The sequence below is a fragment of the Periplaneta americana genome, chromosome 3, assembly GCF_040183065.1.
Source record: "Periplaneta americana isolate PAMFEO1 chromosome 3, P.americana_PAMFEO1_priV1, whole genome shotgun sequence".
NCBI lineage: Eukaryota > Metazoa > Arthropoda > Insecta > Blattodea > Blattidae > Periplaneta > Periplaneta americana.
This window is the reverse complement of record NC_091119.1, coordinates 95,379,137-95,405,466: the sequence shown is the minus strand read 5'-3', so window position 1 is coordinate 95,405,466 and position 26,330 is coordinate 95,379,137. Positions and strand designations below refer to the sequence as shown.

Below are 26,330 nucleotides of genomic sequence, written 5' to 3'. Positions count from 1 at the left end.
TTGTACTTGAGTCATGCTGCCTGCATAATATGCTATGTAAAGACAATATGTTTGAGCCTGATGTGCAAGCACTTTCACTACCAACCTGTGCCCTAAGAAACCTAGACCACTTGAGAAGAAACAGTACACGCGAGTCTTTTCAAGTGCGAGAAAACTTCAAGGAATATTTTAATTCTCTAGGCTCAGTGCCTTGGCAATTAAATGTTGTTCGTCGAGGTAGATCGCAAAATTAAGATTAATGTCTACAGTACAGCTGTTGTAGTCATTGTTAATATGCACTTTTATGTGTATGGTCGCATCTACACTGATGTACCCCCTAAAATAATAATAATAATAATAATAATAATAATAATAATAATAATAATAATAATAATAATAATAAAATAGTAGTAATAATGCGGTTAAGTTGAATTGATGATTTACTTATGGGCTATTCCATATGAAATCGATCAGTAAAAAACCTCGCATTTTTATACTCATTGTATCACTGTTCTCTATGTACAAAAAAAGTTTCATTGTAGGCCTATTTAGAAATTTTAAGGTCAATTTTCTCTGTATTTCGGTCGATTTGAGATGGAATAGCTCTTGGAAATAAGTTAAATGCTTATATTCATTTCTCTTCCTATTTCCTCCCAAGCTTTCATGTTTTAAGTCTCTGTAATTGGATGACTTAAAATTATACATAAATTCATATTGCCTTACTTTTTCAATGATATATTCCTCCATAATGAACCTGCACGTGCTCTCCACCGTCCAACAATGTCCGGTGCGACAGAAAATCTAAACGTGATGGCACGAGTGCTACACAGGAGAGGACGTGGCGTCCGTGGCGTGGGAATAGTGTGATTCTAAGCAACGTAAATAAATGGAGAAAATGAATACCACACATTGAATGCAGAACGTGACAGCACAGGAAATCACATTTCGTGCCGTGCCAATAATGTGTTTCTACCTTCAGACTGCAATGGGCACGTGAACACCGTCACTGGCGTGACGAGTGGCAAAATGCAGTGTTTTCGGACGAGTCTCGCTTTAACTTGTCCTACGATGATGGCCGCATACGTGTTAGACGCTACTGTGGTGAACGCAATCTAAGAGCCTGCATTATTGAGCGGATAAACGTCTAGTGTGATGGTTTGGGGCGCCAATGGATACAATATGCGATCTCACCTCCTACGTATTCAGGGCAATCTGAACAGCAACCACTACATTAGGGACGTTTTAGAGCCAGAGGTACTGCCCCTGCTTCAGGCAACTCCACATGCCACATTTCAGCAGAACAATACCCGGCCACATGTGGCGAGGATTGTACAAGCCTTCTTCGACGGGTATCACTGTTTCCCTGGCCTGCACGTTCGCCAGACATGTAGCCCATCGAACATGTCTGGGCTATGGTTGATCGGAAACTTGTTCGTCATGGTCCTCCAGACTCTTGACGCTTTGTGGACTCGCATACAAACTGCGTGGAGGTAGATTCCCAGGAACATATCCCGGTCATCTTTGATTCCATGCCACGACGTTTAGAGGCTCCGATTGCAGCGCTGGGAGGCTTCACACCATACTGAAATCTCGCGGTCACAGATCATGTACAGTTCTGTAATTCTAATCATCTGTGTATTGTCATGTACCTAATCTGTGATATAAATTTCATTTCAGTCACATGAATCCTTTTTGGTGTAGCAATTTCCACAAACATTTGTGTGTGTGTGTGTGTGTGTGTGTGTGTATAATATATATATTATGATGAATTTCAGTTTGATTCTTCACAGCGACATCATGAATTCAGAAATACAAAATCTGGTAAGAGTGTAACTAGTGATGTTCATTCTATTAAGAGAAAGATTACTACAGACGGTCAATGCATAACTGCAAATAACATAGTGAATAGCTATGAGTAATTCAGAGTCAGGAATTCGTGTATACAAATTACAAAATTGAAAAAGTCATATTAGCTCATTTTGGCAACTCCAAAGTAAGCTTTACTTTCTCATTATACCAAGTATTGAAGTGTTGTAATGCTGCAAGAAATGTATTTCGAGATTTTCCGCACAAATAAAACTTTAAGAATTGAAGATACAGAAAAAAATTGATTTTTGGCATTGTATATGTGTATATGATATTTCCTTAATTACTGAACAGATTTTGTTTACATTCAATATCTACTAATCAACTGATCCAGAAATGCTGTGGAAGAAATATATTAGAAAATGACAAAGGACTAAATTGTTGTGAAATGCGTAAAACGTATGAGAAATTGTGTGGCAACTTCGTAATTTTAACAAATACACCAATGAAACGAAAGCTGTAGCAAAGATAAAAGGGGCTTTCGCTTTTCACACTGTCAAACATATCTCGCAACTCAATTATTTTTGACTTCGAAATTTCCAAGTTTGTCGGTTGAAAGAAAGAAAAAAAATCTAACAAATAATTATTGGTATCATTTACGAGAATATAATATTGTGCAGAAAAATATTAAATGGGCAATGGACATAGGTAATTTTCTAAAAAATAAATACTGATCCCAATAGTGGAATATAACACAAAAATGTTTCAGTAGGCGTACTGTATTGTTTTACATGAATTTGGGTACTGAGATTAAATCGAACAGTAGTAGTATAGTGTAGTAATAATTTAATGACGCTTGACGCTTTCAACTAGTTACTCGAGTATTCAGCTTTGAAATTCAACGTGGATGAGAAATAACCGGCGAATTTTGCCCCTTAAAATCCATCGTCCCGGCAGGGTTCGAACCCACGAACCTCAAATTCAACGGCAGCATGGTAATCGAAAGAGCAAAGGACAAAAATTTCAGTCAAGTATTGAGAAGGCATCTGCTACTGTATAATATTTACGCGCGCGCGTGTGAAAATATTTCATATATGAAGGAAAACGACGGCATTTGGAGACCATACAAATACCAATCTTAGTATTAGTAGTATTTATTTATTTAACCTGGTAGAGATAAGGCCGTCAGGCCTTCTCTGCCCCTCTACCAGGGGACTATAACTATAATATGAACAATAAAATTACAATTAATATTAAATTTACAATTACAATTACAATAGAAATTAAAGTACGACAATCTTCGAGATGAAAATCATAAAGATGTTTTCACATATAAAAAAAATCCTTCCTAATGGTGGACACGATGACAATGGTTGCACCGCACATGTGCTTCATAAAAGCATACAAATGGGATCTCATATAATGTATTAAAAGTACACGAATTACAAATTATACTCCATTTATGAAAATAGTAATCAATTATATGCACAATATGTGTTTACAATCTCTTCGCAGGGTCACTCCCCAGAACAAAATGTTATGCAACTCATATCTGGCGGGCTCTACTTTTCAAGCTAGCAAAAGTCGCCAAATGTAATAATTATCATGAGATTGCAAGAGGCGTTCAAATCGTCCTCTATCCAATTGAAGAATGCTTTAACAATCGGCCGCATTGCACTATCTTTAACGCACTGTAGTATGTTGGCATCAATCACTATCAAAGCAGATTGAAGACATGTTTCCAGATTAGTCGAAGGTGGTACTCCGTGAGCGTGCTCCTGAGGAAAAAACCCACGGAAGTCAGATTCGGCACACTAGGTGGCGATATATGATTATGTTGTATGTAATAACTAATTAATAACCTAGAACGTTCTCGGTAAGATGATATGATCTGCTCCACGGCATGCACATCTTCCAGCAGCCCCGTTACAAAAATGTCCAGAAACACCTGAAATTTGTGAGCAATGAGCCTCTGATGTATAAGAAGCCAACAATAGTGTTTCCACCACTTCCAGCTCATACGCTGATGCTAAATCGGATGTCTTTCTTCGTGATAAGCATGCGGATTTAGTAAGATCTACACCCCTCACGAGTGGAACTTGTATCAGATGTCCAAAAAAAGTTGTCATAAAACGATTAATTTACAGTTTATCATTGTTGTTGGTGTAGCCTGTCGCAAAAATGCATCCTTTGAGATCGATTGGTGGAAGCGTGTGCACGTGATGTTACATATGTTCAGCATGAGACGTCCAAAGAACACTCAACCATACATATCTTGGACGACCTATTCACATGTAATAAGAAGTGTAAACTGATGTGTATTGAACGCCTTTATATGGATTCCTAAAGAGTCTCATTCATCAGGTAATACTGAACACCTTAACCTTATTTAATACCAATGAGAGTTGTATTGCCCCATTTGAAGGCACCTGCTATGTTGAAAACTACAACCAACAGAATGTGAGTTGTATGATATTTGGTTCTTATTCTGTAATACTCACGCCACAGAGAGCTCGTGCACGAGTTTAGGTTCGCCCTGAATATAGCAGTGTAATGGTTCTTAATATACAATATTCACAAGGAAAGCTCACCAAGCGATAATGGATTTTCACAACGAGTTTTCCTCCATACGTTCCACTTGAAATAAGAAATCTCCCTATAAATTTCTACATCCGGGGAAGGCATAGTCTTCGAGATGTGATTTTTCAAAATAATCGCTTGACACTCTTGTAAGTCTCATATATTCATTGCCATCGTGAGGAAGAAAACGTTTAAGGCTCGAAATGTATATGCATTTCCCTCAAAATCGAGAAAAATTATGAAAACACACCTCTTCAAGTGGTTTCAAGAAGTATACTTTCCATCCTCAGTTATCATAGCATTCTGGACCAGTTACCGAGGTAGACAGGCTATGGGAAGGATTACTCCAGAAGGTAAAACGGTGGCAGTGTTAACAATTCCAAAGTACACAATTCTGATTGTTCAGCCTCTTCACATTTATGGCTTTAGGCCTTGGAAGAATTTAATTTGGAAGTTCTCTGGCAGTGTTACGTTACTTGGTACGAATATTATATTTCATCAGAAAGATGTGATAAAATTCATTGCAGTCCTTAACGCATAATCAATTTTCATCTCCTAGGTATGTAAATATGTTCAAATATGGATGGCATAAAGCCGGGTACTTTGACAACAAACCTGACAAATTCGTCATTCCTGTAGAATTCTGTTCTCACTTTGATGTACAGAACTGCTCTAAAGCAGACTGCGAGAAACTTATTTTTCTGAAACGTTCGTGGTGCAAATTTCCAATATGTTTTGAGCATTTTTACAACGATTTCCACTATTGTGATCAGTAAAAAAAAAAGGTAAAGGTATCCCGTAACATGCCATGAAGGCACTTGGGGGGGGGCATGGAGGTAGAGCCCCACTCTTTCCATGAAATCGGCACTAGAATGAGGTGGTATGGTCGGCACCACGCTCTGACCGCCTTTTACTCCCGGGAAAGACCCAGTACTCAATTTTATAGGAGGCTGAGTGAACCTCGGGGCCGTTCTGAAAGTTTAGCAACGAGAAAAAATCCTGTCACTATCTGGGATCGAACCCCGGACCTTCCAGTCCGTAGTCAGTTGCTGTATCAACTGAGCGTACAGTGAGTAATTTCAGGTATGCTTACATTTCCTTATAATTTCTTCCTAGACTATTCTATACTCAATTTCACAAATATTATGTAACTGGTACGTCACTGTCATAACATATTATTTACGGAGATTTTGACACTACGGTATGTAGGCTAGATGAGATTTACTGCCTGATATGTCTAGACATAGCACTGTTTGCATTAGCTGTTATAGCTCTGGATTGAAAATTTGAAAAAATCTATTTCGGAAACTAGGCTTTCTCTGGATGTAGAAATTTATAGGGAGGTTTCTTATTTCAAGTGGAACGTATTGGGGAATAATTGTTGTGAAAATCCATTATCACTTGGTGAGCCTTCCTTGTCAGTGGTCGAATTGGAAATAAATTACTGCCGGTATGCACAGACTTGACTTGCGACATTACTTCAGGGATTTCTTAAATAAGACATTGCTTCCACCCCTGGACTAAATAACGTTAAATGATGGTAAAACATTTAGGGATGAGAATTAAAAATGAAGAGAGACAAAAAAATTTCCAGTAAACATGGGTCCGCAAATTAAAAGTTTGCGAGATAATGCCATTTTGTGCTGGTTGGGGCTTGCTGAATAGTAAGTAGTAATTTCAACAAATGGATGACAATTTTAATAATGTATCAATCAAGAGACAGAAAAATTAATAATTTATCAATCACGAGAGAGTAAAATTTTGGCTTCAACACCACAGAAATGTGATTTTATATACACAAAAGAAACTTTGTTTGAAAAACAGTGAATTTTGTGGGTAAACAAGGTAGGTACAGTATGAACATGTTAACTGAACTGTTTTACAGCGGGTGTTCAAAATAGTAACCATGCACTTGAATGCATCTGTCTAGTCTTCTCCACAAAGACCCAAGAATGCGCTCGAGCAATCCTGAGTCATTCTTCATTTGCTGGAAGGCATCTTCAATCCGATGCTGCAATTCTTCAGGGGTAGTGATGTCTGTTGTGTAAACTAGGCTTTTTGCATAATCCCACAAAAAATCCAAAGAATTTAAATCCGGTGATCTAGGTACAGGTCCTCCTCTATCTATCCACCGTTCACCATGCTGTCTGCTTAGATATCATCTCACACTTAAAAGGAAATGGAATGGGGAGTGTGCGGCATATGTACCAAGCATGAATATTACCCTTTAGCGTATCCAGGCGCTTGGCTCACTGGCGACTCAAACCAGCAAAAAAACATTGTCGTAAACGGTTAATTTGCGGACCACGTTTCCTGGAACTTTTTTCCTTCTCCTCGCTAAATGTTTATTTTTCTTCGTTTTCACTCCTCACCCCTACATTTTTGACTACCACTTTTGAAACACACTGTATAAGACATCATGCACTACTGCAGGAATGTCTAAGAGAAGGTACAAAGTATGACGACACTATTGGTTAGCGTAATTGATTGTGTGATCACCATCACTAATTAAGTAAATTTTAAATTTTTACTGCCAATATGTTTTTTGCATCTTATTTTACTTCCGGTATGCTATCCGGCTCATACCGGCCCAATTCAACCCCTGACAATACTACGACCTATTAAAACATTCTAAAATTCATTTGTTAAGATCAATCACAGATATAAGAAGAGTACCTGTTACTATCCGAAGCACTGAAATCAGAATTTGCTTTGAGAAAGTCCCATAGATACTGAATGATTATAGGCTACATTAATTTCTTAATCGAAGCCTATTTGTATTATCCATTTTAAGACTCCTGTTCATGAATAATTTGAATGGTTCATGGTTTATATATGGATTTTTTTCTAATTCCGTAAAAACCTTTAAATAAAACTCTACTATATTTAAGTATCAAAGTCAAGAACATTATAAATAATTTATCAGAATCTTAAACTAGTTCTTTAAAAGTGAAACTCCAAGATTAGTACCCGTGTGCACCATTCTCGATTAAAATTTGACCATGGTTAAGTCGGCACTTGACCATTTTCAACGCCAATTTGCGGAGTATCAATCTCGATCAAAGTTAAACAAGCGAGTTGAAGTTAAAATTTGATCACGGGTGTGGGACCGATTATCTTGAATTGAACATGGTCAAGTCGAAAAAACCAAAATGGCGGCACGATTTGACGTGCTTGGTGGAATTGAAGATGAAATGATGTATCTTGAACACGCAAATCACTGCGGAAATAACAGAATTGGTGTTATTGTAGAAAGAGTAAGTTTGTAGATGAATAATAAAAATGTTTTTTTTTTTTCTCAAAATAGACTATGTATATATATGTTTCTGCTTTGGAAGATCGGGACTTTACTTGTAGACAAAATATTATTTAGGCCTAATTGTCCAATTTTGTTAAAATAATAATAAAGTAGTTATTCTATGCCGGTAATAATATAGTAAAACTAAATGACCATTTTGTAGAATGCGAGATTATCACTTATTAGCTATAGATTTGTCGTTTGAAACTATTAGGACCTATATGACGTTTTGGACAATTAGGCTATTTACGCTTGAATTAAGAGAAATTACACGGATACCTTCCTTTTCCTCTTACTCCAAAATTCCAACATTGTGAACACAAAATAAAAGGATAAATTTCAGATCAAGGATACTTTCCTTTGCCTCTTACTCCAAAATTCCAACCTTGTGCACACAAAATAAATTGGCACAAAAAACTCCTTTTCGTATGCATGATGATGCGTATTCGACATACAGACGAATTGCTTTTTTTTTTTTTTAATAATTGTTAGCGAGGTATCCGTATACTGAAATTTTCCCAAATAAATTATTGGCACTGAAATGTGTCTTTTCGTAAGCAAGATGATGAGCATTCGACAAATACATACAAATCTGCTCTTTTTAATAGCCTATTTCAAGATAATTGTCAGTGAGGTATCCGCATACTGAAATTTTCCCAAATAAATTGACACTTAAATGTGTCTTTTCATAAGCAAGATGATGAGCATTCGACAAACACATACAAATCTGCTCTTTTTAGTAGCCTATTTCAAGATAATTTTCAGTGAGGTATCCGTATACTGAAATTTTCCCAAATAAATTATTGACATTGAAATGAGTCTTTTCATAAGCAAGATGATGAGCATTCGACAAACACATACAAAGCTGCTCTCTTTAGTAGCCTATTTCAAGATAATTGTCAGCGAGGTATCTGTATACTGAAATTTTCCCAATTATTATCAATAATATGAAATAACCACTGTATAAATTACGTTACAAATTATGTGGAATTATGTAAACACGTATAACTCATGTGAATTGTGAGGTTAAATCCAACCAGGTAGCCTGCTTTTCTCTTAGGGAACTTCCGTCAGTACTTTTATTCTGTAATATGGATGCATAATTGCTGACGAGTTCTAAAGGAATTCCCACTTCGAACTGTGAGAAGTTCGGTGCTCTTTTCTTTTTTTCTTCCATGATTATTGAAACTTGTTATTTGAAAACTGCGAGCATGTTTGAAAGCACTCCGACAAACAAAAACGAAGCGACAATTGACAGAGTGCGTTCGTTCGCTGTTTTATACGCGGTAACCTAGCGCTCAGATGATTTTTCTCAAGCGAGCGCACCGTCAGCTGACGGTAGTGAGTTGATCGAGGGAAATGTCGGTGCACCGCATCTGTAACTTGATCATTGTCAAGAATTGACCATGTTTCCGTGATTGCTGATAAACGGGCTAGATGATCGAGAATGGTGCACACGGCCATAAGTGGTGTTTGTAATTCTTATATCGAAAGATTTCCTATTTTAGAGATATGAAGTATTGTTTGAATGCTTCTGCAGGAAATTTGTAAATGGAAATAAATGGAGAAAATGTTTCATTTTAGGTAAATGCAAAACATAAATGGTTCTCTTCTTTTTTTTATAAGCCCTGTGTTCAAAAGCTTATGTTCAGAGAGAAAAAGGCGGTGATGTATCAGAGAACTGTAAGAACAAAGAGTCTCGGTGTAAAGGACATATCAAGATTGAATAATCAGTTGCTTTTCTTCAAAACTCATTATTTTGTTAAAGTGATTCAATATAAGACAATTTTCAGCCCGACATTCCACCGTCGTGCACATAAATAATTTTTTGAACAACATATTGTATGAGAAGATAGACCATGAAAAACTGTAGTTTTTTAATCTTATGCAAATCTAATCTTTCAGGTAAAGCTCCCTGTAAAGCAGATTTGAGTAATTTCGAGGGAAAAATTGTTCCGGGGCCGGGTATCGATCCCGGGACCTCTGGTTGAACGTACCAGCGCTCTCCCAACTGAGCTACCCGGGAACGTTCAACCAGAGGTCCCGGGATCGATACCCGGCCCCGGAACAATTTTTCCCTTGAAATTATTCAAATCTGCTTTACAGGGAGCTTTACCTGAAAGACTAGATTTGCATAATATATACGTCACTGTGTACGTTAACAGAAAACCACAATTCCAAGTCACACAGAGCTTGTGTGCACTCGATGTGGGTCTCTGGCGTTTCGTCAGCCCACGCGAGTTGTGTGGATATAAAGGGAAAAGTTGAGACGGTGTCGGGTAGAGTTCCCGGGTAGCTCAGTTGGGAGAGCGCTGGTATGTTCAACCAGAGGTCCCGGGATCGATACCCGGCCCCGGAACAATTTTTCCCTTGAAATTATTTTTTAATCTTGCAACTCACCAAAAGAATTTCGGAGTTTTACAAGTTAAATCAGTAATATTTTTGGACACCTAACCACAATCAAAATATTGATTTGCTTTTAATTCTAATTTTTTTAATACTGAATGCCCAATGATCGGTAGAAAGAAATCAGACTTTCGGTTTTTTGTTCCACTAGCGTCAAATTAATAACCGTCAATTTTCTAATTCTCTCCTGTGGGCAGTTTCATCAATGAATAACTGACGACTCGCCAGTTTAATGATTCCTTACTTTATTAGAGTTAACAAGATTATGCACATTTGTAGGTAAACATCATGAAAGAAGTGTCTAACCGGGTATACAAGTTGCTGTATGAATAAATTTGGGGGGGGGGGACAAAATCAAAATAACGAAAAATCCCAAATCCGACGAGAAAGCATTGATCAACTTAACTGGGGTGGATACACATAATTTAACGAAAATACTGATATAAAAATTATCTAATGTAAGTACTTGCCATGCACGTAGGCTACCTAATTCGGAAAACACGTTAAACTCAACATCCGTCTACTGGTCTTGATCACGGTAAAACAGTCAGTAAATCTCACAAATTAAGGCAATTTTAGTCGTATACAATATAAAATGACTAATTTATACTGAACAGAATTTTATTATTAGGCCTACACTTTAAGAGACGAAAATTAATAAATCTGTTGCATATAAAAAACAAAGATGGCTCAAAAAGCCTAAAGCAAAAATGGTTGGCCCTCCGATATTATGTAAATGTTCTATAGGAGTGTGTATTTAAATAAATGTAACGTATAAATGTAACGTGGCATTGAGGTAGAATTCTATGTCTTCAAAAACTCGGCACTAGATGAAGCGGTGTGGTCGGCGTATCTTAGTAAAGACACTGGAGGAACATTAACATCACCACAAGAAGTTGAACTCGATACTTAAACCACAATGCATATATGTATTGGAGTAAACGATCAAAGTGGTATATTACCAGTGTTAGTTTGCAAATAGCATCCAGAAGACAACGTAATCACATCATTAAGCAAGATGCCTGTTGACAGCAATGATCAAGCGATGATAAACCCCCGTGAATGTGACATGAAATCATAGATAGGATCGACGGAAAGTGCAATATCTCACATCACCAAAATGATAGAAACCACTTTCTTGATTTTGAACACAGCATAATATCCACTCAAAGTGATTAGTGCCACAAAAAAAAAAAAAAAAATCAACTGGACGAAGGAATGACAAAGTCGTGGTAATTTGACGATGCACTGAAGAAAACAACAAGGAGTTACTCTTGAATATCGACACATATAAGAAGTACCATCGTCATAGTCTTTTAACGGTGGATGCCACACTTATCAAGGTACATGTGACTTGAGTAGTTCCCTCAAGCAGCTCGAAAACATGCACAACTGTTTCTTAATGTCCTGAGACTCTACAGAAGATACGGAACATATTCAAGGACTAACTAAATGAGTAGAAATCGATATTAAGTGTATTATTAGAAACTGAAAGCTTGCATGTTCGACCGTCAGTTATTCGTAGGAGTTTTGTTTGTAACATTTCCACTGTCTGTAAAATCAATTTCGAAAGTTAGATCTTACTTACCAAAGGAGAAGAAGAGACTGCTTACTCTACAGAAAGATAGAACCAACCTTCGAAACGTTGTCCACATTTAGATATTGAAAATATTACAAACAATCTTTATATCATGTTTCCTCTTTAGAAATTCCCTCGCATGTACACACTTCTTGACACCTACTACGAGGGCGGAGCTGGCGCTCTCGCCTCCGACGTCCTCGCTTCTCGGGCCGGGACTCCAAATTCTCAAAGTGGAGGCCGCCCGGATGAGAGCGCCGCTATCGATTCTCGGTTCGTGCACCTCCGACCTGCCGGGTAAACAGGAGTGCGTGGCGATCAGGATGTCGGTACATCTTCTTGCACTTCCTTGTTATGAGAACAAGAACGAATTGCTCCTCGATCTCAACTACGCACGTGGCGAATATTATGCACTAAATCTATTACACACGTGGTCAACGTTGTCTTGTCACGACCGATCTTGTATATAAACGAACAGTATCTAATAACATCGAACATGAATTGAACCTGGTTCCTAAGTATGGTCAGTGCTTGAATACGTAACCACATATTTGTACTATATACGTACATACATTCATATACATACAATGCAAACATAAATATACGTTCACCGCATTCATACACATTTATTAATGTTAAGCACAGACATTATATAACTCTTCTGTATATACACACTTACTCGACATGCACTGCACACATACAGTCACATAGGTAAAATGAATGCTCGGTTTCCTTATACACGCGCCTGCAACAAGTTGGCTGCATTTCGAATCCGCCCTGCTACAAGGACCGACAATATGAGACACTCCCGAGTCACAATATCTTACCAGACGTCCTCGGACAACCATCCTAGGGGGATGTCCTCCGGCAGCGACCCTACCCGAGGACCTCGTGGCCCGCTGAGGGCCCCGGGCCCTACCCTGCTGCGACACCGTGCCTGCCAGGTCCGCGCCCCGAGTGCATATAACCCGCCGCCGTCGCCGGAGCTGTGCATGTCACTGAAGCGGACGCCGGGCTGGGCCGCATCCGCGCGACTCGCAATCAATACGAGCGCGCCGGCTCGGCACGGCCCGAGCCAGCTGATCATTATGTGATGTGGGCCACATCCTCCGAGAAAGGAACAATAAATACGAAAAAAGGATAGGCTAGGATAAGACAGGGCAGGATAGATAGATAGATAGATAGATAGATAGATAGATAGATAGATAGATAGATAGATAGATAGATAGATAGATAGATAGATAGATAGATAGATAGATAGATAGTGTATAAAAAAGAAAATAAAACATACAGTACTATTTCTATTTCTTACAAGTTACCAGATTAAAGGACTAATACAAACGGATCAGCATGTTGGCGTCTACAGACAGAACGAGTGTCCAAACTAGGTTAAGTGTACTGAACGTATGCTATGTAATGAATAGGGAGAGGATTCCGATGTAAATATTTTTTTTGTACTAACATGGGCACTCCTAAATTAGTTATAAAAAACTGGACATACTTTCCTGACTGTTTAAATCGAATTTCATTTCATATAAAAACATGTATTTTCCATTTTTTATATTTAAATATATTTTTGAAAATATTTAATCACAAACACTTTTTTTTCGTAGTCCATATTTATTCTATTATCATGCTAAAAATTATTTATTTTTATATACTTTTCAAAACATTACGAAAATTTGAAATAAAAAGAATAAATCCCCTGCATGTTTCCTTCAATGTAAAATTTTAAATTAATAAATGGTACTAAATAATTTACTAGGGTACCTAAAACTGAGAGAGTGCATATACCTCTACATAGGCGAGAAAATATTAATAATTATTTGCGCATATATGGAGAAAGCAGTCGAAGATCTTTAAGTAAACTTTCCAAAAATGATACATGTGTATGTCACATACATGATTTATGCTCTACATACAATATGAGCAAATATCCTAATCCTATTTCCAAATGTGGAGAGGTTAGTATGATATAGAAAAAAAAACTATTCGTTAAAGCGCCTTCCAAGAAATGATCTCTTTAAACATAAAAATCCCAAAGTTTCTTTTCCTACTCTACCCGTAGTATAACGTGCTGGGGTACACGGCTAAATGCCATCGCACACTATACCAAACATTTTGAAAGTTTTACGCTTGTTGTAAATAAATTGGACAGAAACGACGCATTGCCGATTGGGATATTTCAAGATTTACTGAAAGACGATTGCTTAAAAAAATGATTTGTTTTCATATCCGCATATCTAGGCTTTTTGTGTGATAAAAAAATATAAACCTCTTGTGCGAAATGCAGTCCGTTGACGCAAAACTGAATTCGGTACCAGTGCTGAAAAAACAAATTTCAAATCATAAAAAACAATGGATAGAAAAGAATGTGCTCATGTTTTGGAGGGTGCAACTTTAAGTAAAAATGACGGTATGGGAGTTTGAGATTTTCATTTCTTTAAATACACAAATTTCTGTGACGTGAAACGAACATTTTCACAGTAAGACCATTGTTCAGAGACAATTGACATGCATTCAAATTCGAGGATTTTGGAAAGACATTTGTTATATACTGAAACTCTAATGCAACTGATGTTTGGCTCTTATTGATGAGTACCTGCAAATTACCTTTTCTTTATGACATAAGAACTACTAGAGCCAAATGTTGGCTAAATAGGTTTAACATTTTGGCAAATGTTTTGTATTTTTTACCACAAAAATAAGCAATTTACACTTTTTAGCTCATAAAAATCCCCTCCCTAGCAATGAATTAGTACGTGAGCTGTTATGTCCAAAGATCTAACTTCTTCGTAAATACTTCTTGTTAGGAAGTGGACAACCAACCCACCTTAAAGTCGTAGTATTACTGCCTACCTGCTATTTCGACATTGTTCTATGTGTAAGTCGTTTGTGCATTATAGTTTATTATGAAACATTTTCGTGAATAAAAGGCGCATTGCTTTTTCTTTAATTATTATACTTACTTACAAATGGCTTTTAATAAATCCGCAGGTTCATTGCCGCCCTCACATAAAGCCCGCCATCGGTCCCTATCCTGTGCAAGATTAATCCAGTCTCTATCATCATATCCCACCTCCCTCAAATCCATTTTAATATTATCCTCCCATCTACGTCTCGGCCTCCCCAAAGGTCTTTCTCCCTCCGGTCTCCCAACTAACACTCTAGATGCATTTCTGGATTCGCCCATACGTGCCACATGCCCTGTCCATCTCAAACGTCTGATTTAATGTTCCTAATTATGTCAGGTGAAGAATACAATGCGTGTAGTTCTGCGCTGTGTAACTTTCTCCATTCTCCTGTAACTTCATCCCTCTTGGCCTCAAATATTTTCCTAAGAAGCTCATTCTCAAACACTCTTAATTACTATACTTATATAAATAGACTGTTTTGTGAAACGTTTTCCTAAAATCCAAATTTCAATACTTCTCAAATAAAAATAATTATAACACAACGTGAACAATGTATACGAACAAAATATCACTATCGCTTTAGAAGAAAAGGTAGTATGTAGAAATGAGTCCAGGAAAACTTTGCTACACGATCGGTGTTTGACATAACTAAAGTATGTACATATATTTTTAGCGTATTAATATATTTTATATACTTGATATCAGAATGCTCTAAACCAACACAACCATCATCATGTGGTGCAGGATGATAAGTCGATGCTACTGGGACGGCGCTGAAGCTATTGATTTGAAATGTTACACTGACCTGACCCACGGTGGTTTCAATAGACAGCACAATTCCCAACTAAATCTTATTTTTAAAAAAGCGCAGTGTCTCCTCTTCTGCATTAAACAAAAGCCAAGCGTCGCAGCCACGTGCATATCTATGAAATCAAAGACCATGCAACCAACCACACATTTCAGAGCCCAATCCAATCCATCATTCAGCCGCATACAAAGCAAAATAGAATAATAAACGTTGCGTAATTTCTTAGATCAATATTAGTACATAGTTCAATCTCATGCATCAGTATAACTACCCAAAGATGAAATGTTAAAAACTCTGTTTTTGCATCCCGCTTTTAAATGAGGGGTAGATTACATGAACAAAGTTCTTAATGTCGCGGCGAAACATGTTTTAAATAGGGCAAAAAGGAAATGTTTTACATGGTTATTTTATGTAGAGATTGGATATGTAAGTACGTTACGTAACGCCAGGAAAAGTTATACTTTAACATCTGGGTTGATGATTTTACATACATTTCATTGCTTCAATAAATACACATTTATGATGGACATTATCTCACCTGTATACTTTCCTACTCATATTGATACTTTTGCTAACTCGTGCCGTTTATAACTGTCAGCCTTAACACGATATTCGCATAGTTCAACTTAGTTTGGCAACCCTACCCTTTTCCGTCCGTTGGTAACGTCTCGTAACGTACAAGGAGTCCACTACTGTGAGTAACGGTTACTAAGTCTGGCCGCAAAATAAGCGGACTCGGGTTCAAATCCTGGCTGAGACAAGTTACCTGATTGAGTTTTTTCCAGAGTTTTCCCTCAACCCACTAAGAGCAACTGCTGGGTAAATTTCGGAGCTGGACCTTGAACTCATTTCGCTGGCATTATTACCTTAATTTCACTTGGACGCTACATAACCATTGCAGTTGATAAAGTGTCGTACAATAAACCAATTAAAAAACGTACAAGGGCATATTTTAGTTGGTTATTTAACGACGCTGTATCAACTACTGTCATTTAGCGTCGGTGGGATTGATGATAGCGAGATGAGACCGAGGATTCGCAAGAGATTACCTGACAATCTCTTACGGTTGGAGAAAACATCGGAAAAAACACAACCAGATAATCAGCCCAAGCCGGAATCGAATCCGCGCCCGAGCGCAACTACGGATCGGGAGGCAAGAGCCTTAGTCGACTGAACTACGCCAGTGGCTGGGGTATTTTCACTATGTCTGCATATAACATTCTTAAGCGAAAGATGTCGAAGTTTCACTAAGGAAGTTCTCACTATGATTTTCATCATACATGTTCACAGCAGAAAATAAGGTAAGGTCTTGGGCATGATGCTTATCCTATTATCACACTTATAAATGTGTCCTAAAACCATGGAAAAGGGGTCTGACTGCACATTGTATTATTTTTCTTATACACATATTTCAACATTTTGCTTTCCATACAAAGAATACAAAGAGCTTTATGAACCAATTAAAACAGATGAAACGCACATAAAACACTGCAAAACCTTTAAAATTAACTGTAGGATACAAAAACATGCAGCTATTCTAGAAATGTAAAATTAAAATTAAAAAAATTTCAGAAAATTCTAATTTATTTCGCCGAACATCTCTAAAATTTACTGAAAGCTTCGAATCTCTCGGCGGCCGTATAAATGATAGCAAGTAATCCTATTCCTGTAGAAAGTAACAATTTATTCATTCTTTACTGTTCTATTATATAAACTATTGCGATGATGCAAGAATTAGATTTCGAGATTTTCGCGAATATACACGTTTTGAGCATGAGTAATAAAAAATTATTTCGCGCATGTCATCTGTTTGCTGTGTACAGCGATTTGTACTAAACTAATGGACGGATTTCGTTTTTTACTCAGTATTTATATTTGCGAGTAAATTTATCCGGTAATCACCACCATCATCATCATCATCATCGAACTCATTTGATTTGTTCCGATCTCATGCTCTGTCTAACGAGGTTGAAGCTATTCTTGCCATCTTTTTCTGAAGTGACTCACGTTTCACCTTTCTCTGAAACTAAATTCGTAGATCTGTTTGAGAAAACGTCCGTCGTCCATTCCACTTAAAGGTTTTATCCAATGATTTCGATATTGGTAAATTAATTTTAGAACGCTAGTAATTTATAGTTTTTGAATTTCATAATTTCGTTTGTGCGTCCAGCCACGTGTCAGAAAGTTCGCTTCAACAGTTTCAATTCGTTTGCATTTGAAATTTTGTTAGAAACCAGTTTTCGAACTCGTAATGTAGCACCGAAATAGCCATAACATGATTAAATTTTAGGCGTGTTTCTCTTGTTGCAGTCTTAAGCATTCGTTTATTTGTACCACACATATGGTTAAATTTGTTTCTTTTTTCCTTCTGCCACATATTTATTAGTATCATAGATCAAATCATACCCTAGATAGTGAAAATTATTGATCTGATCAATAATTTTGTCTATAATGTTTGTTCTAATTGGGTACAGCCCTTTCATGCAAAGGAAAAAACGGGAATTACGAGTGCGGAATATAATTCTCAGTAAAAAAAAAAAAAAACACGAAATGGATTCAAAAAATTTTTTTTGCATAGAGTGCACAAATAAAACAACGGATCCAAAGCCCAGAATATCAACAGATTCGCATATTTCGGAAAAATAAATTATTATAAGCAGAATTATTTCTACTTTCGACTGCGAATATTCGAAGTTGTAATAGTCTCCAGAACCAGGAAAGTGTAGTCATTACCCTTACTAAAGAGTTCCTCATTATTATATGATTACTATTCACTGTCAAACACATTCATTACGCGTGAATGAACCACGGCGATGTAGTTATGTAACATTCCTGTCACTTTCAAATGCTGATTTACGCAAATATGACAGTATAAGCACAGCTAATTTAACTTTGTACAAAATTACATAAGTTATATAAATTTTCTTAACCGCGTAATGGACAATGTGATTCTTAAGAGTGTATAAGTAATTAGTTTCTGCACTGTGGCTCCCGGAAAGGATAGCGTAAGAGCCGAGGTTGTATCACGCACTCACACTAAGGAAAAAAAAAACGCTCTGTCTATTGAATGTGTACGGAGATCACAGAAGTCTTTATTAATGTATGACGTATGTATTTATTCACACTGCAAATGGGTAAATATCCCGAATTAAAAAAATAATCTGACTTACCACATTACAGCATGTGCTGGAAATGTTCACTAATTAAGGTTTTAAGACACCACTGTCTACTGAGTGAAGAAACCAACTGCAATACCCATTCTCGCAGCGGAATCTCCTTAACTTTGCACTTCAGTCACTTTGTGCGGTCTAAAGTTTAGTAATTTGTTGCCCTCTAGTCTTGGTTTTTCTGAATCGACACATACGACGTACGAGGTGCCAGACGGGCCTCGCACAAATCCGGACTACACAAAAGATAGTGAGTGGTTTCTATGGCTGCGAGGTGCGCAGACATCACATCTCATAGAAACCACTCACTATCTCTCGTGTAGTCCGGATTTGTGCGAGGCGGACCACGCACCTCGCATGCCTCGGTTCAGAAAAACCAAGGCTTAAGCGTACAAATAGGAAATGTCGGCATGCTATGCAAGTTTGCTTTAAGATTTTTTAGGAGATTGCTCGAGAAGGTCACTAACGTCCTGAAGTTTTTCACGCAATAAAATTATAGGATTTTGTCTATCTTTTTATTCAGTCCTAAAACTATCGTCTTGAATTTATTTCCCGGTTTATGAATCCCGGAAAGCGTTGGAACTTTCACTCCGGGAAAGTGTTCACGAAACTCTTCTAACTCCTCCTGCAGATTCGTACCTAATATACTTGGATCGCACGAAAATACGCTGTTACGTGGTTAGACGAAAAGCCATTAATCACAACAACACGCGTATGTGTTACGAAAAACTAACGTTTACTGCTGACTAGGTAGGGAACGGATTTATAGGTGCTAAAAAAAAAAAAAAAAAAAAAAAAAAAAAAAAAAAAAAAGGGAGATTTAGGACTTTATAAAATGTAATTTAGGGCTTTTATGAGTTTAAATAAAATTAATAATTTTAATTTTAGTAAATAATCCATTTTAGGTGGAATTTAAATACAAAGAACTGGTGCTGATGAGTACTACTGAACTGAAGATTCAAACTGTAACAGTGAAAGAGACTTATTGCTCATTTCGCATAACAGGGGTGCACTGACACGAAAACTAATTTGTAAGTTCTCGTCTAACATGAACATCCTGCCATCCCTTTTATGCTAGATGGAGTTTTCCAAACGATCTTCAGTTCCAGGAAATTAGATAAAATCTTCTTCTCTCCCTTTCTAAGACTAATATGGGATGAATTTGCTAGAGCAAAGTTTGTAATGTTTATAAGTCCCCCCCCCCCCACTTTAAGTACCGAAGTACATCTCACTTGACAATATGTGTCAAAGAAAGAGCAACTGTTTGTATGCATCTTTAGTCTGATTAGTATAATATGTAACTAGTAGGCCCTGTATGCAATAAAGGGGAAAAGGAACCGGTCATCCTAACCCATTATCTCCTGGCCTAGTTGTCTCACAAGTGGTGCCTTCTTGCTATCACTTGTGAGGTTCAGACCTGTCTTCGGATAGTTGACTAAACACGAGGAATTACCCCTTTACAGGAGTGCATTTAGACAAAATTAACTTTTCTATGTAACAGATTTGTAATAAACTCGGTACATGGGTCTGTCCAGGGGTTACAGATAGCATATATTTTTTGTGTACAAACACTGATTACGTTTCTATCAGAGAAGCTACCCCTTTATAGAGCGTGCATTTAGACAAAATTAACAATTTATCTACTATCCAACGGATTTTTATAAAACTTTTCACGGGAGTTACAGGTAGAATTATTTTTCTGTGCAGACTCTCATTACGTTTCTGTAAGAGGAACTACTCTTTTATATGGGGTGGTTTTAGAGAAAATTAATAAATTCTCTCCTATATAACAGATTTTTATGAAAGTAAACGCAGTGCCTTCTTTTCAACTCTTGGCTCATTTACATCAATAAAATAGAAAATATTCTAAGAATTTTTAAATTGACTACTGATTGATTGAATTTTCAAAATATTCCATAAATTCGATGCACCATTAATACTTCTGTCTCTGAATATAGATTCACTTGCCACCATCGTTTCTGATTTTTATTCTTCTTATTTTGAAAATAACACCATCCCATAACAATGGAAGCAGCACTCGCGACTTCTATATCCGAAATCTCAAGCGTCTATACCAGATATTTCAAACAGGAATGAAATATGGAACACTTCTGAGCCGAGCATTCAAAGTGAGCATTCGCCGTTCACGAGAATGCCCACTTTGTAACATTTGCTCACTGTGAGCATTACATTACAATGCTCGGCTCAAGTCAGTCGCCGGCTTATATTTGAGTCGCTAGAGTACATACAGCACGTAATTAAATTTTTTATAATGCACTGCGTAATGCTTTTGGAGAGAGCAAGATTAGTGTCTTAAAACCTAAATTAGTATTTAGTGATGATTATTTCGAGTCTCTGCTGTAATATTGTAAGTTGGGAAGTCTGATTTATTTAAATTTCATTTATTAATAATAGCTGTTCTTCTGTCCCGTGCATGTGCACTGCAGTTTCGGTTCTTACGTTATCGCGTTCCGGGAGCCAGCGTGAGGTAACTACGTGGACAACCTCAACAATTACTCTATAAATAAACCCAAATATAATTTTTAGGATTATAAACAATGCTTTTAGGATATAACCAGAGAATGAAGGTTAATTTTCAGATTTGAATGTGCATTAAATTATTTATGTACGTCTTTTGAATAACGCTTCAAGAAAAATTGTATGAGTACAGTAATATCATATGAATTGCCGCGAAACGCGTAAACATATTAGAAAATACAATAAGTATGTGGCATCTTCGTAACATTCATACTCAATAATTTTAAGACTAATAATGTCCAACAATCTTCGAAATGAACTCTTACAAGTGATGTCTTAAAAATGTTGACCTTCTATAGAAGACTTCAGTAGTAAGTCTTATGAATTATATTACAAATGTGTACAATGTACTTACGTCCCTTTTTTGAATATGGACTATATTCAAATTTCCCAAATTAAAAAAATACACTATGTGCTCCCCACTTAATGGATGCTATGATGATAATCATTCTCCACCATGGTTATCACGAGAATTAAAAATATAATCCAAATTACGCGTATTTATCGGTTTTTTATAAATAACAAGCTAGAAACTTCCTACGAACAGCCTGATGAGCACGATAATCTACACTGAGAAGCGATATACGACAAACTGATTTTGTGATTTTTGTCGCAATATTCTTTAGTTTTCTTACGTATGTCCATTTCTGTCATTATTTCAAGCAAGTTAAAGATGGGCGTGCTGTAAAATGCGAAGTTTTGATTGGTGAAAAGATTAGCATTCACTGTTTAAATTCTGATATTCACTGGCTCATTTCCTCTACACTCCGCTTTTCGCATATGCTTGCCTCTGGGACAAATAAGCATGTGTTCAGCTTACAGTGAACATATGTTCATTTATTATTACACGTTTACTCATAGAGATTTTAACCACTTTCCTCATTAGAATATTTTCTTCACAGTTCACGAGAAGCAGAAAGTTTACAATGTACTGAACCAGGAACAAAATATGGGCCAAAATTTTGTTTCTAGGTCTGTACTAACATTAGGTAGTATAAAAATACTTTTACGTTTTTCATTTTTGTCTATTCCATAATATATTATACGAAAGTATATTAATCAAGAAAAAATTCCAAGCATCAACGAGTAGATAAGTTTTTATATTCACTGAACACAGTTTGATTAATTTTTGGACTAATACTATTAAGTCCTATGATGGAGTCCGATAACTCAATCGCAATTCAGAAAGGAGACGGTGGAATACACTTCGTTAAAATACGGGCGCATCTGACGTATGTATGTATGTATGTATGTATGTATGTATAAAAGCCTTGCAACTGCAATAACAAGAAGTCAATTTTTCAATTTTTGATTGTCTGCTGCACATACTTTAGATTGGTTCTTTAATTTTAAGTGGTACTTTTGTTCTCAATGGTCATGTATTTTTCCCAAATGTTTGTGTGTTCCACTACTTCATATTTTTCCCAAATGTTTGTGTGTTCCAATACTTCATATAAGAAAACTAACTATACATAAAGTACCTGCAACAAACACAATTCATATTGGCATCAAGTGTTTAACGTTTACAACTTGCGCTGCTATAGAAGTCCATGATCATTTACTATATATTCCGCAAACGTGTCACGTGCCAAATGCGGCTGTGTTATCTTATCTCGACGAAGCAAGTGTTATACACATCTGCATCCGGCGTTACTAGGTCGGAATATTTTCTGGAATTTAATACAACAAACATTAATAAGACGATGGTGGCAATAATTTTTTTTTTAAGTTCCTGATTTATAAAAACACTGCAAGTTCCGAACAAATGCATTCTTACAAGTCAAAGTTATTCGATGTAGAAAGTCATTCTGCATCAAATTACTGTATGTATGTATGTATGTATGTATGTATGTATGTATGTATGTATGTGTGTGTATGTATGTGTGTGTGTGTGTATGTATGTATGTATGTATGTATGTATGTATGTATGTATGTATGTATGTGCGTGCGTACGTACGTACGTATATCGCTTTAATAAAATATGGGAGCGCTTCAAGAATGCCAAGGAAATCAGAACGCGGCCGCTGATCTGCCTACTCAGTTACATCCGGATTATCTCGCATGGCAATTAGACGAGAGCAGGGCTCCACACAAAATCTAGTTCAGGAACATGACTGGTATTTCGTCAAGCGCCTGACAACCTCTCTACCCGCTTCAAATCACACACAAGCCTGCCATTGAATGATGCACCGAGGAAGGGGTGATCTCAACAATGAAAAAACAAAGCTCATGCTGAACAACATGCTTAAACAGTAATAGGCACAACCTTCTTGTTAACACTGTGTTTCGTGAGCGGCATCCTCTGCAACATAAGAAAACAATACAAGTGCTCCTAGTCAACAATCGACATTGAGTAAGCACCACGACATGCAGAACTGCCTCGATAAGATTATATCGAGGCACTTCCGCGGTCTGTGCCAAGCATGCGCAGTGTTCTCAACAAATGGTGCGCGTGCGATGCTACGACATAACCTCAATCTAAATGTCACAATATTAAATCGTACATTGCAATGAACAAGTCCACATAATATGTAAAATTTCGTAACATCACCATTTTGAGATAAGGATTAATACTGAACAAACTAAGTGAATGATGTCCTGAGTGGCTACTTCATGAGCATTCACTGTTTTTATTCAATTGCGCATGCGCCAAAGTCGCTATGTGTAAGAGAGTAATGTACTGAAGTAGTCATGTTAAATTAACACTTGCAGTTAAGCTCATATTTAATATGGGACAGAAACAGATTTTCATTAACAGTAGGCATTGCACGGTACATGTATGCTATTCTATGTTACGGTGTGCTCTTAATCCTTGCAATTAATATGACCCTACGGCCATTGACAAATATAATTAGGCACTTCCCAGGGATAGAGCGCGTAAGGGTAGTACGATTTTCTAAGTCGAAGAAATTATTTTACTTTATATAACTGTCACGCTGTAGTAGGACTTCAAATTTTGCATGTATAATATAATAAGCGTTCTGAAACTGTAAGTGGAGTGGGCTTACACAAATATTATTCTGATTAATACTACTGCAGTGTAAATGGAGGTTTATTAAAGATACCTTATACAACCGAAATCTGGTATGGTCAATTCCAGAAAAGGTTTTTATAGGAGATCATAGCATTATCACAGGCGATAAATGTGCAAACTGAGGCGACGGAGATTATCCTTTGTCGGCTCTTGCTCAATACAAGATACACAATGTGTTACATTGCCTCACAGTCCCCTGGGTTGGAGTATACACAGCCGCCGCACCGCATAATGTTAGATAGATCAAAGAACGATGAGACTCCTATACACTTGCCATCTTTGACGAGTGCTCACTACTTTCCCAATGACAGAGCTTACGCTTACTCCTCAAACAGAAAATCAACGCATTTCTGAAAGCAAATATGGCTATAACTAGCAAGTGCTGGGAGAGACCATTTTTCCATACTGATACAAAACTGATGTAGTTAGGGCATTGCTGTCTCAACGATGTTTGCAGGACTACTGACAAATTTATACCTCGTTGCTCAGTGACCGTGATGGGCGTCGCACAGGGGCACGTCCCGTGCACAAGGGCCCTGCGTTGTCCGAGTGGGTGCGCGGTCGAAGACGAGTCCGTGGGACCGCCACGACGCCTCCAGCGCTGCTACGGACGGGCTCCCCGCGCTGGAAGGGGGGATCGCCAGGGCGTGGAATTGCCGCCGCCAAACGGGGATCCTCGTCGGCGGGGTCCAGGTGCAGCGTTGCCAGCTGACCCTGCTCGATTATCTCCAGCTGACGTTCCACTTCCTTGAGGGCCTGTGTGCCCAGGGAGTCCAGGCGTGACTTCGGACGCAGCTCCACGCGCGTCTTGGTCTCCTCATCGATGTACACGCGATTCGAGTACTTGTCCTCACTAGTCTTGGTTTTTCGCAGTCCCTCCATCTTGTCACACAGTCCAATATGACACTATTCGCACTGAAAGCAAACCTGTCTCACGGTCATCGATGACGCCTCTTCAAGATGCTGCCTGCGGTCACCACTGCTTCTTAAAAAGTCTGCAGCACAACGAAAATAATGGTTTTATTTGCGGAACAGGGACAACCGAACACACAGGACACAGAGCACATCACAAGCAACACGGCACCGAACCCGCGCCCGTCTCACACAAGCTGATAACTCGCAGATTATCTGTTATCGCAGCGATAAGCACCCAGATAACAGGTGCACAGATCACAGCAGTCACCTTTATGGTTTCCTGTTCAAGTGCGTTTAACAACTATACACGTTATTGTTCACGAAACTAAAATTAAAGGAAACTATTTTGAAAATTATAAGGAGTGCGGGAATGACATCGACAGACTGACCTCGGCCGCAATCGTGATGGCGAGATAAGTAGGCTATAAATTCCAGAACCTCCCGAAATGAGGAAATTACTGGTGATCACAGTAGCCACGCCCCTCTTTACTCTTATCAGGTAACCCTTTGACGTTCCTTTTAAAATTACAGACTAGTCGGGATCGGTAAAGTTTATATGACAATAAAAAAGCCAGTACCTGAATAAAATCTATTATAATCACGAGATAGGGGATCTTCTAGTATTTCTGAACTATGAGTCGGACCTGGGCAACCCAGGAACTCTCGAATTTGTAACAGTAAAACAGCAAAATATGGGAATGACAAACAACCAGAGAAGAGTTAAGTCCTCGGCACTTTCCATGGGTCCGTCATGAGTGCTTCAACTTCGCCTTTTAACGATTAAACATGTGTGAAATTTAAATCGATTACACAAATACTTCTAGTATTCTTCTCTGCCCCGCATTTGTTATACCTAGACTTCAAGTTTCAGGTACTAAAAATCTTACTTTAGGTACCTAAAATACTCTATTTCAATGCAAAATGGGTTCTAAAATGATAAACTGAGTCTCGAAAAACTGATTACATTCACAAATTATCAATTACAATAAAACAACGTGACATGTAATACAGTAAAGTATAATGCAGCAAAAGGAAGTTGCACATTCAAAATGATACATATTTATGACGACGTAACATGTGCTATTTATACAAGCAGTGTCCAAGACATGCGATGTGTTCATTTACTCTTTTGCAGCTTTTATAAGTCCCGGTATACTTCCTAAGGTTAGAATTAGGTTATTCCGTTCCTGCCTAAATATTTTACACGCACACAAACAGAAAATAACATATAGCATACATAAGAAATAAACACAAAAAAAATAATTTTCAATTAATTTAGTTGGTTAGGCTTTCACGGTGATTGCA

At 37.5% G+C, this 26,330-nt stretch overlaps 1 protein-coding gene across 14 annotated transcripts in view; it reads right to left on the bottom strand.

Annotated features, from left to right (window-relative positions):
• Window positions 1–26,330, bottom strand: part of LOC138696270 (serine/threonine-protein kinase MARK2-like) — a 271,602-nt gene that overhangs the window by 147,496 nt on the left and 97,776 nt on the right. For 9 of the 14 annotated variants that reach the window (XM_069820963.1, XM_069820964.1, XM_069820966.1 and 6 more), the window contains exons 3-4: window positions 24,588–25,105; window positions 23,343–23,378 (exon numbers count right to left, since the gene is read on the bottom strand). The exons of 2 other annotated variants lie outside the window; for them this stretch is intronic. In XM_069820963.1, coding sequence (XP_069677064.1) covers window positions 23,343–23,378; window positions 24,588–24,992 — 441 coding nt within the window. In that variant the 5' untranslated portion in view covers window positions 24,993–25,105. Of the gene's footprint in view, window positions 1–12,475; window positions 12,629–23,342; window positions 23,379–24,587; window positions 25,106–26,330 lie in introns of those variants that run through there. 3 more of the 14 variants (XM_069820967.1, XM_069820974.1, XM_069820977.1) reach the window with 3 other exon arrangements.